General features: G+C 45.4%; 1 protein-coding gene and 1 long non-coding RNA gene across 2 annotated transcripts; both read right to left on the bottom strand.

The window, feature by feature from the left end:
- LOC120044576 lies at positions 1-3,441 on the bottom strand. Its single transcript, XM_038989240.1, has 4 exons — positions 3,217-3,441; positions 2,799-2,883; positions 2,175-2,356; positions 1-38 (listed from the first exon to the last, which is right to left on the bottom strand). Exons 1-4 carry the CDS (start codon positions 3,364-3,366, stop codon positions 36-38), a joined length of 420 nt encoding a protein of 139 aa, XP_038845168.1. The 5' UTR covers positions 3,367-3,441; the 3' UTR covers positions 1-35.
- A 794-nt stretch (positions 3,442-4,235) lies between these two features.
- Positions 4,236-11,051, bottom strand: LOC120044575. The gene is made up of 4 exons (XR_005476563.1): positions 10,907-11,051; positions 7,883-8,067; positions 7,611-7,779; positions 4,236-4,339 (listed from the first exon to the last, which is right to left on the bottom strand). It is a non-coding gene; the product is annotated as an uncharacterized LOC120044575 (long non-coding RNA).
- Positions 11,052-12,478: the final 1,427 nt, after the last annotated feature.

Here is a 12,478-nt window from a genome sequence, read left to right as displayed (position 1 = left end):
CTTTGTTACTTTGGTCCCAGCTCTCTGCAGGTCATTCACTATGAATAGAAAAGAGAGAAGATATTAAGCCAAACAGAGGGATGGAGAAAAGAGAGAGAACCAGATAGAACGAGAGAACGAGAGAGTGAAGGATTATTTAATAATGCATTACCTCCCACTCCACAGCCGCCCCTACTGAGGCAGTGACTAGTGATTAGTGTCCCAAAATAGTGAAGTAGGGCAGATGGCTATAGAGAGGAAGTCCACAGAGAGTTCCAGTCTAATCCTGGAAGCCAGTGCAGACTCACATCCTCGGCTTAGCGCACCACAGCGCAGTGGACCGAGCAGCAGCTACGCTCTACAGAGCAGCCACTGATATGGAACTACTGCCCTGACTGATACAGGGTGGTATTATTCAACACCAAATTGGTTATATAGGAAGAGGGACACATTAAGTGTTCACTATACATACACAGCATAGACTAAACGATGCTATAGAGACAGCGGGAGAGACAGGAGGAGTTGAAGACGCTTCATGAAGAGTTACCGTGAACTCTGACCCAATCATTAAGTGATGACAGTAATGATACGCAGTATTTATTAACTGTATTTATCCCCATAACCCTGCCATTAACACCAGTGTACTTATACATAGACTAGAAAAGGCTGAAAGAGAGAGAAAGAGAAACAGAGGGTAGAAAGGAAGGACACATTTGAGTGCTTTACCACATCAGCCTTGTGTTCTATCAGGGATGCTTGTCGAACAACAATGAAAACAATGAATCAATGGAAAATGTAGGAATAACAACAGTATGGGGAAGAACTATGTAGTGTTAACAGCTCTGTAGTGTTAACAACTCTGTAGTGTTAACAGCTCTGTAGTGTTAACAACTCTGTAGTGTTAACAACTCTGTAGTGTTAACAACTCTGTAGTGTTAACAACTCTGTAGTGTTAACAGCTCTGTAGTGTTAACAACTCTGTAGTGTTAACAACTCTGTAGTGTTAACAGCTCTGTAGTGTTAACAACTCTGTAGTGTTAACAGCTCTGTAGTGTTAACAACTCTGTAGTGTTAACAACTCTGTAGTGTTAACAGCTCTGTAGTGTTAACAACTCTGTAGTGTTAACAGCTCTGTAGTGTTAACAACTCTGTAGTGTTAACAGCTCTGTAGTGTTAACAACTCTGTAGTGTTAACAGCTCTGTAGTGTTAACAGCTCTGTAGTGTTAACAACTCTGTAGTGTTAACAGCTCTGTAGTGTTAACAACTCTGTAGTGTTAACAGCTCTGTAGTGTTAACAGCTCTGTAGTGTTAACAACTCTGTAGTGTTAACAGCTCTGTAGTGTTAACAACTCTGTAGTGTTAACAGCTCTGTAGTGTTAACAACTCTGTAGTGTTAACAGCTCTGTAGTGTTAACAACTCTGTAGTGTTAACAGCTCTGTAGTGTTAACAACTCTGTAGTGTTAACAGCTCTGTAGTGTTAACAGCTCTGTAGTGTTAACAACTCTGTAGTGTTAACAACTCTGTAGTGTTAACAGCTCTGTAGTGTTAACAGCTCTGTAGTGTTAACAACTCTGTAGTGTTAACAGCTCTGTAGTGTTAACAACTCTGTAGTGTTAACAGCTCTGTAGTGTTAACAACTCTGTAGTGTTAACAGCTCTGTAGTGTTAACAACTCTGTAGTGTTAACAGCTCTGTAGTGTTAACAACTCTGTAGTGTTAACAGCTCTGTAGTGTTAACAGCTCTGTAGTGTTAACAACTCTGTAGTGTTAACAGCTCTGTAGTGTTAACAGCTCTGTAGTGTTAACAACTCTGTAGTGTTAACAGCTCTGTAGTGTTAACAACTCTGTAGTGTTAACAACTCTGTAGTGTTAACAACTCTGTAGTGTTAACAACTCTGTAGTGTTAACAGCTCTGTAGTGTTAACAGCTCTGTAGTGTTAACAACTCTGTAGTGTTAACAACTCTGTAGTGTTAACAGCTCTGTAGTGTTAACAACTCTGTAGTGTTAACAGCTCTGTAGTGTTAACAACTCTGTAGTGTTAACAACTCTGTAGTGTTAACAGCTCTGTAGTGTTAACAGCTCTGTAGTGTGTGTGTGTGTGTGTGTGTGTGTGTGTGTGTGTGTGTGTGTGTGTGTGTGTGTGTGTGTGTGTGTGTGTGTGTGTGTGTGTGTGTGTGTATGTGTGTGTCTGACCTGCAGCAGGAGGCCATAGAGTGTGGTGATGAGGCAGTGGGCCCCGTAGGATCCCAGCGGGTACAGAGAGCTGTCTGTGTCCCCCAGGGGCCTCTGTCCTGCCCTGGGGCCAACACTCACACACAGCACTGGAGACTCCAGGTCAACATCTAGAACAGCCTGCAGCAGCCTCAGGGATCTAGCTGTGGGGTGGAAGGCGAGGGAGGAGAGGCAGAATGAGGGAAGACAGAGGAACGAGAGGATGTGGAGGGGGAAGGGGTGGGATTCAAGGAGATTTGGAGTGAGGAGAGGGATAACGTGGGCAGAGGAGAGAGGGGAGAGGTTGAAAGAGGACCCTTTTGTCAAACACTCATGTACACTGAGATATTAGACCCCCCTAAGGGAGAGAAGAGACAATTAGCGATAGGAGAAAGAGAGAGAGGGAGAGAAAACAGAGACAGAGGGAGGAGGCGGCGGAGAGAGACCGTAGATCACCCTGACAGCACACTCATACAACAGGGAGACAGACAGAACCAGCTGGACATTTCTATCCCAAGTCCTCTGCTGGAGGAAGGACACATAACAGAATTAAAGCCTGTGTGACAATGCTGCTTTGCCCTGCTTAGTGTGGTGGAGCGTTGTTACCCAGTAAGAGGCTGCCTGTCTTCCTCTTCCCAAGGACCAGGGCTTGCACCGTGCTGCCCAGGTTCAACCTGATGCTTCTATGGACCTTGGGATACAGAAAGGGAAGAACATGACAAGACATGATAAGGCAACAACCATAGAACTAGGAATGTAATTTAACAGGATCTCTTTGTCAACAACGCTCTCTGTTCAACAACACACTGTCCTACAGTACAAGAAGACAAATGTATTGTCATAGCATCAAGGTCTCTGATACATTCTGCTTTGAGTGCTGCATTCAATGTCTGTGTTCCATTGTCAGCTGTAGAGGACAGTGTGTCTCCCCTGGTAAGTCCCCTGCTCCTGTCCTCAGTGTGTTTTGTACTACATTGTGTAGCCTGTGTAAAGGGCTTCATAAGGGTTAGCGTGACAGAACAACCTGAGCTGAATGAGTGTGCTGCAGGGTGACGAGAGTGGACAGGAGCAGACGAGAGCAGCACAGCAGGGTAGACGTAGGAAAGAGGGAAGAGGAGGACAGGTTCAGAGTAGCCTGCAGTTGGTCCATCAGCCCGGCGTTACACAGCAGCATGGACACAGCTGGGGAGGAGAAAACAAAAAGAGATCACACTCAAGATATTATCCAATATATAAAACATACTACCAAATTAATGTGTGAGTGTGTCGTGTGCCCTTGTGAATGGCACCGACTGGTTCTGTACAAGTGTGTGCCTTTCTTACAGCCCAGACGGCACAACGCAATCTGTGTCTCTGGGGGACTGTGTGTGTGAGAGAGAGAGAGAGAGAGAGAGAGAGAGGCAGGTGGCAGCGTGTATGAAGGCTGCTCGCTGTGCTGCGCTTAATGAGAAGGACAGGGTGGCAGACTAAGTTTGACACTTCTGTCAGTGCAGTGCGGGAGGGGGACAGGCGCAGACAGCAGTACAGGTAGCTGAAGGCTGGCATCAGACACTCCGTGTTGGAGGCTTGCAGCTTCCCTGCCAGGTTACTCACTGGAACACGCCCATAATAAGACAGGAGACAAAATAAGACATCAGACAGAATACAAGATCATAACATCTATAGTCAGAAGAAAGCCGCCATGTTATTGATACTTAAATACTACTTTCATCTACAAATTCAGCTTATGCTTATGTCATATGCTTTGTTGATGTGAGCAAAAACCCTAAGGCATTTATATATCGATTGAACTGATATTGAATGTAGAGTGAGTACAGCGAGAGTACAGTGTGAGTACAGCGTGAGTACAGAGTGAGTACAGTGTGAGTACAGCGAAAGTACAGCGTGAGTACAGTGTGAGTACAGCGTGAGTACGGAGTGAGTACAGAGTGAGTACAGAGTGGGTATAGCGAGAAATAGTGGAGAAGTAGTTGAAGTTGGACCAAAGCTATAGATCTGAGTGAATTATGCATGACTGACTCCTTTTGACCCTGTGACCTCACCGTGGTAGAGCAGTTTGAAGTGGATGCCGTCCATCTCATTCTCAGTGGAGCCACTGGTCTGCATCAGGCACAGCAACCTCAGGACCAGAGGGAGAGAGCCCACGGCTAGAGAGATTGGGAGAGGGATAAGGGGGAGAAATAATTAACGAGAGAGAGATGAAAGAAAGAGGCAAAAAACACTCATTTCCATACTCCCCTGGCTGCATTTTTTTTTACATTAGATAGTCACCCTACAGCATTATAGGTTAATATAAAGTATATAAACTCAGCAAAAAAATAAACGTCCCCTTTTCAGGACCCTGTCTTTCAAAGATAATTCATAAAAATCCAAATAACTTCACAGATCTTCATTGTAAAGGGTTTAAACACTGTTTCCCATGCTTGTTCAATGAACCATAAACAATTAATGAACATCCACCTGTGGAACGGTCATTAAGACACAAACAGCTTACAGACGGTAGGCAATTAAGGTCACAGTTATGAAAACTTAGGACACTAAAAGAGGCCTATCTACTGACTCTGGAAAACACCAAAAGAAAGATGCCCAGGGTCCCTGCTCATCTGCGTGAATGTGCCTTAGGCAAGCTGCAAGGAGGCATGAGAACTGCAGATGTGGCCAGGGCAATAAATTGCAATGTCCGTACTGTGAGAAGCCTAAGACAGCGCTACAGGGAGACAGGACGGACAGCTGATCGTCCTCGCAGTGGCAGACCACGTGTAACAACACATGCACAGGATCGGTACATCCGAACATCACACCTGCGGGACAGGTACAGGATGGCAACAACAACTGACCGAGTTACACCAGGAACGCTCAATCCCTGCATCAGTGCTCAGACTGTCCGCAATAGGCTGAGAGAGGCTGGACTGATGGCTTGTAGGCCTGTTGTAAGGCAGGTCCTCACCAGACATCACCGGCAACAATGTCGCTTATGGGCACAAACCCACCATCGCTGGACCAGACAGGACTGGCAAAAAGTGCTCTTCACTGACGAGTCGCGGTTTTGTCTCACCAGGGGTGATGGTCGGATTCGCGTTTATCGTCGAAGGAATGAGCGTTACACCGAGGCCTGTACTCTGGAGCGGGATTGATTTGGAGGTGGAGGGTCCGTCATGGTCTGGGGCGGTGTGTCACAGTATCATCGGACATGGCTTGTTGTCATTGCAGGCAATCTCAACGCTGTGTGTTACAGGGTAGACATCCTCCTCCCTCATGTGGTAACCTTCCTGCAGACTCATCCTGACATGACCCTCCAGCATGACAATGCCACCAGTCATACTGCTCGTTCTGTGCGTGATTTCCTGCAAGACAGGAATGTCAGTGTTCTGCCATGGCCAGCGAAGAGCCCGGGTCTCAATCTCATTGAGCACGTCTGGGACCTGTTGGATCGGAGGGTGAGAGCTAGGTCCATTTCCCCCCAGAAATGTCCGGGAACTTGCAGGTGGAAGAGTGGGGTAACATCTCACAGCAAGAACTGGCAAATCTGGTGCAGTCCATGAGGAGGAGATGCACTGCAGTACTTAATGCAGCTGGTGGCCAGATACTGATACTGACTGTTACTTTTGATTTTGACCCCCCCTTTGTTCAGGGACACATTATTCAATTTATGTTAGTCACATGTCTGTGGAACTTGTACATTTTATGTCTCAGTTGTTGAGTCTTGTATTGTTCATACAAATATTTACACATGTTAAGTTTGCTGAAAATAAACGCAGTTGACAGTGAGAGGACGTTTCTTTTTTTGTTTATTAATGCAAATTATATCGTGCAGCGTGTTCTAGTGGGAGAGCTGATGGTAACTAGTTAGTTCAACCCCCCCCCCCAGAGTGGACATATAGTTGTGGTGTGCCCTTGAGCTACAGAAATTAACCTACACAACCTCAATGGGTATCCATCCGCCGGAGAGGAACGTCAAAGCACATTGCACTTGATATCACACTACAGAGTGAAGCCGCTTTGTTCTCCCTGCAACTCCACCAAACAAAACTATCAACTGCAACATGTAAAGTGTTGATCCATGTTTCATGAGCTGAATTTTTTTAAATCCCAGAAATGGTCCATACACAGAAAAAGCTTATTATTCTCAAATGTGTTTACATCTGTGTTAGTGAGCATTTTTCATTTTCCAAAATAATCCATCCACCTGAGAGGTGTGGCATATCAAGAAGCTGATTAAACAGCATGATCATTACACAGGTGCACCTTGTGCTGTGGACAGTAAACGGTCACTTTTAAATGTGTTGTTTGTCACACACAATGCTACAGATGTCTCAAGTTTTGAGGGAGTGTGAAATTGGCATGCTGTCTGCACGAATGTCCACCAGACCTGTTGCCAGACAATTGAATGTTCCTTTCTCTACATCGTTTTAAAGAATTTGGCAGTACGTCCAACTGGCTTCACAACCGCAGACAACATGTAACAACGCCAGCCCAGGACCTCCACATCCGGCTTCTTCACCTGCGGGATCTTCTGTGACCAGCCACACGGACAGCTGATGAAACTGAGGAGTATTTCTGTCTGTAATAAAGTCCTTTTGTGGAGACATGGTCTGATTGGCTGGTCCTGGCTCCCCAGTGGGTGGGCCTATGCCCTCCCAGGCCCACCCATGCCTGCGCCCCTGCCCAGTCATGTGAACTCCATAGATTAAGGCCTAATGAATTTATTTAAATTGACTGATTTCCCTATATGAATTGTAACTCAGTAAAAATTGTTTAACATTTTTGCATGTTGCATTTATATTTTTGTTCGGTATACATGGATCTTCTTTACCAATTGTATTTGTAACATGAGGATATATGGCTAATTATATAGATAGTGTCACGACTTCCGCCGAAGTCGGCCCCTCTCCTTGTTCGGGTGGTGTTCGGCGGTCGACGTCACCGGCTTTCTAGTCACCACCGATCCATGTTTAATTTTCGTTTTGTTTTGTCTGTATTACACACACCTGGTTTCAATTCCCATATCATGTTCCTTATTTAACCCTCTGGCATACCTTTCTGTTCTGTCTGTGATTGTTGGTGTCTTAGTGGTTCGTGTAGGTGTTATTCTGTCTGGATTTTCCTTATTGGAATATTGCTTGCCTTTTTGTGAGTAAACTCAGTTGTTTTGCTCAAACCTGTGTCCTGCGCCTGACTCCGCTACATCTCTGCACCCAATCATATGTCCCGTGTGGCTCAGTTGGTAGAGCATGGCGCTTGCAACGCCAGGGTTGTGGGTTCGATTCCCACGGGGGACCAGTACAAAAAAGTATGAATGTATGTACTTGTAAGTCGCTCTGGATAAGAGCGTCTGCTAAATGACTTAAATGTAAAATGTAAAATTGACAGATAGACTATATATCTAAATAATGGTATACTCTCGTTTTTGCTCCTCACCTCCTGTCCCCTGGCTGCTCTCCAGGCCCAGTCTCTGGAGCACCTGTAGCAGAGTGGGTCTGAGTAGGGTACACAGGCCGGCCTTACAGCCCCGCTGGCCCTGCAGGAAACTCCCCAGCACCTCTACAGCACGTTATGCCAGGGGAGCCTCCCTGGTACACACCATGCCCTACAGACACAGAGAGGCAGGGGTTCATGCAGAGAGCTGGGATTGGCAAAGAAACAGGCTTGTGCCCAGTCTCTGGACAGTACATGGGGTCTCCCTCCCTCACCAGCAAGTTCAGTATGACAGTGGGGCTCTTCTCCAGCAGAGTCAGCAGGGCTGTGTTGTCTGGATCCTGGTTCTGCTCTGACGGGCCCTCTGTCTTCTTACTGTTTGTGTCTGACTGCAGTGTGGCCTCAGCACGGTGGGACAACCACAGCTCCAGGACCCGGGGCCCAAAATGCTCGGCCAGCTCTGGGTAGTGGAAGAGGAAGTGTAGGAGTGGATGTAGAGGGAGACGAAACTGGGGCTGGAGGACAGGGCCTTGCTGATGCAGTTTAGAGGACTAAAGAATGAGAAGGAAGTCTTACAGGTGCACAACTCTGATGCTTAAGGTAATTTGTTGTGACTTGACTAACAAGAAACAGAGGAGTTATGGCTTTGTACATTCATCAACCACTTCATTTACCAATAAGGTGTTGAGGAATAATGGAGACATGAAGAGCCATATCCTTAATTTCCTTGTGAGTTCCAAATATCTCTAACCGTCGCCCCGCGTGAGTTCTCATGCCCGTGATGTCAGAATGCTCTCACTGTTCCATGCAACAGGACAGTTACCCGCGCTGCCCTCAAACCAAGGCACGCTGCCTGCTAATTATATATAGGCTTGTTTCAACTTCTCAATTTCAAATTATTTTCTAACACGTTTTATTTTCAAAACAACCGTTTGAATTGAGGTGTGTTCCGCCTCATCGTTAATTTGCATAAGAACTAGCCCATTTCACTGCTGCAGACAATTTATGTTTGAGGCTTTACTGAGCGGACAAACTTCTCTCTTCAACGAGAGCCCAAGCACTTCCCTAGTGTTTCCCCAGATAAAGTATGAAGACATTGCGCATCTCTAGTCAGAACAGGCCTTGCACAAACGTTTCCCCCCAGCACATTTTCTGGCTGGCGCCCGCATTGCCTTCATATTTGTTTTCCTTACAAATTGGACTTTGGACATGTGTGCGTTCCTATCAAAGTAAGTGGCTTATTTTCTGTATATTTTGTTGTTGTTTCTGCTGTAGCACACCATATGTATGTATGGATCATAATGTATTTACTGTTTTATTCACATTTTCAAGTTCTAATGACAAATCATGCATTCTGATTCTTGCATAGATTGTACTGGACACACATGATGTGTGTAAAATACTTTTTTGAATGTAGTACTGATTATGATGAGCTGATGCTAAGCTATTTGCCAGCTATGTGTGGCACCGTGTTTGTTGACATCATACAATGCATTCTGGTTGTCACGTAAGCTTCTGTCAGACCAAAGATGTTATACCAAGGGATAGTTCACTCAAATTAATTATGGTGCTTTCAAGACAACTGTAAAATCACGACGTCAATGATCTTCAGGTCGGAGCTCTGGAAAGAGGCCCGAGTTCCTAAAGTTGGAATTCCGAGTTGGATGACCGTTCAAAAAAAAAATCCCATTTGGAGCTCGTTTTTTTCAGAGTTTCCAGTTGTCTTGAACACACTGAAGTCGGAGATTTCCCAGTTGCCAGTCGTTTTGAATGCGACATCAGATTGTAACTTTGGTACCTCAGGGTTGCCAGCTCAGACCCCCCTTTCCAGGGGTTTTATTTTTATTTAGTATAAACTTCTCACCTGGCGCCGCGCTCCCCAGTATTACTCACTCCTGCCACCATCATTACGCACACCTGCTTCCCTCGTCACGCGCATCAGCGATCCTTTGGACTCACCTGGACTCAATCACCTGTTATTTCCTTCCCTATATCTGTCTGTCCCCCAGCTCGGTTCCCCGCTTCCGCATTAAAGTTCGTATGTTGTTTTGTTACCTGTGTGCTGACGCTATTTCTGTCCTGTTCCTTGTCTGTTCCTCATTAAATGTTTGACTCCCCGTACCTGCTTCTCAACTCCAGCGTCGGTCCTTACACATAGTAATATTTCCTGCATCATATCCCCCATAATACTTTCCCCCCCATTTCTACCCCCCACGAACTTGAAAACCCCCCATTATTGAAATTAACCCCCCCACAAAGGTTTCATCCCTGTTTAGCTTTCACGCTACGGTTAGGCTAGGCAGTAGGCTTGTATTTGGTGTGATGATCTGTGAGGTGAAAACATTTTATTTGCTTTGTGATTTGTCAAATATGGTAAACGGCTTGTCAAGTCATGTGCTCCGGTTCTTGTATATACTGTAACAAGTACATCGACGATTTGTAATATGCTGAAAAGTGGCTAAACTAAGTTCATATTTTTCTGGCAATGAGCGCAGCCATCTTTGACTTTGTTTATTTGCGTCTTATAGTGAATGGCATTCTGGGATTAGAGAGTTTTTGCCAAGTCAAACATAAAAAAAAATGGCTACCATCATAAAGAATTTAGCTGCTGTTAGCTTAGTTGACACGCATTTATTTTCTAAACAACATTACATTAGTCTCTCGTGCTCACCAGAGATGTGGTACATCAGCACAACCTGTCATTTAGACTGGTTTATGGAATGAGTTTGGCTGTGGATGTGTTCCGTGTGATGCTTGGATGACGAAGTTTGCATTCATCTTTTACAATAAAAGGTCAAATTGAGGAATAAAGTTTAAGACGTTTATTTTCCATCAGTACCATCAAATATTTAGATGCTGTTCAGACAACAATGCTGTTCAGACGCGTTTGTTGCGTCATACGTTCTGTTGCTACTGTTCCAATCACATGTTTAAGATCGTACGCTGCAGGGAGCACTCATCAACGATCACAAATACGTGATCGTACGCGTCAACGGGTTAAGGACTAGAGTTGTGTTAGCACTGTTGTGGACATAAAAGGGAAAACTCTCTCTCTTTCGGTATCATTTAATACCCAGCTTTCAAAAAGAAAGGCATATATAGTTGATGTAACTTCATAACCGAGTTCCAAGAATGAAGAGTGTTTAGTTGGAGCCTTTGCATCAAAGTGGGATTCTATTTCATTGACTATAACTTCAGTTAAATAGTCCAAGGAATGAACAACCCTTCTGCAATTTATTACATGCTGTTAGAGCGCCTGCAGCCCACTATTATCATCGTATTGAAATGAGTTGACTTACCCAGTCCAGGTCGGGACTCTTGTCCTGTGTGACAGACAGCAGGTAGAGGGCAGACCTGAGCACACAGGGAGGCAGGGCCGAGTCTCCCTGCTCCTGAACCGAGCACAGCATAGTCACCACACAGGAGAACACCGTGGAGTCAGGGAGCAGCCTGGTACACACACACACACACACACACACACACACACACACACACACACACACACACACACACACACACACACACACACACACACACACACACACACACACACACACACACACACACACACACACACACACACACAAAGTTTTATGATGCACGTGCACACACACAACAATTGACAGTGCAGTGATAGGTACAGGAAGTGTATTGTATTGTACACACACACACACACACACACACTGAGTGTACAAAACATTATGAACACCTTTCTTAATATTGGGTTGCATTCTTTTTTCAGAACAGCCTCAATTCGTCAGGGCATGGACTCTACAAGGCATTCCACAGGGCTGCTGGCCCATGTTGAGTCCAATGCTTCCCACAGTTGTGTCAAGTTGGCTGGATGTCCTTTGGGTGGTGGACTATCCTTGACAAACACGGGAAACTGTTGAGTGTGAAAAACCCAGCAGCGTTGCAGTTCTTGACACATTCAAACCAGGGCGCCTGGCACCTACTACCATTCCCCATTCAAAGGCACTTAAATCTTTTGTCTTGCCCCTTGAACCTCTGAATGGCACACATACACAATCCATGCCTCAAGGCTTAAAAATCCTTCTTAAACCTGTCTCCTCCGCTTCATCTACACTGATTGAAGTGTATTTAAGAAGTGACATCAATAAGGGATCATAGCTCTCACCTGGATTCACCTGGTCAGTCTATGTCATGGAAAGAGCAGGTCTTTCTAATGTTTTGTAGACTCAGTGTATACACACATGCACACACTCACATACATAACCCTCCCATGCTATGTAAATCACTGGCCGCAGTAAACAGACATCTTTCAAAGCAATGCCGTGACGTTAATAACCATACAACTGTGCCAGTGTCTACATGTCCCCAAGTACCTGTCTCCATGCTGCAGGGCCAGGTGCAGCAATGTGAGCAGACAGTACTGAGTGGCCCTGGGGCCGACAGGGTCACTCACATTGGGACCCTGGAGAGTCACACAGCAGAGAGGGCCACTCACACAAATGGCAACACAGAGAGGGCAGGCTGGACCTCAACACAGCCTCTATCTCCTCACAGTCTGGGGAACAGAGAGAGAGAGAGAGACAGAGAGAGATAGAGACACTCAGAGAGAGAGAGACAGAGAAAGACAGAGAGAGAGAAAACACACTGACACCAGTTCTCAGTTGACCTTTTCATTATTGAATTGCGTCACAGTCACAAACAGGACATCCACACCACACGTTGCCTTGCATAATAAAGTCCAAAGGCCTTCTCCACAGACTTTAAGTGCTACAAAGTGCTTTACTGTGACATTAAACCTTAATGCTACGGTGTTTTTCGTGGCGAATGTGTTGTGTCAGTACCTTGTGGGAGGATGCTGGCTGCAGGGTCTGGTTGGGACAGAAGAGACACACTGAGCC

The sequence above is a fragment of the Salvelinus namaycush genome, chromosome 3 (assembly GCF_016432855.1).
Source record: "Salvelinus namaycush isolate Seneca chromosome 3, SaNama_1.0, whole genome shotgun sequence".
Taxonomy (NCBI): domain Eukaryota; kingdom Metazoa; phylum Chordata; class Actinopteri; order Salmoniformes; family Salmonidae; genus Salvelinus; species Salvelinus namaycush.
Note: the sequence above shows the minus strand (reverse complement) of the source record. Positions and strands in the feature narration are given on the sequence as shown.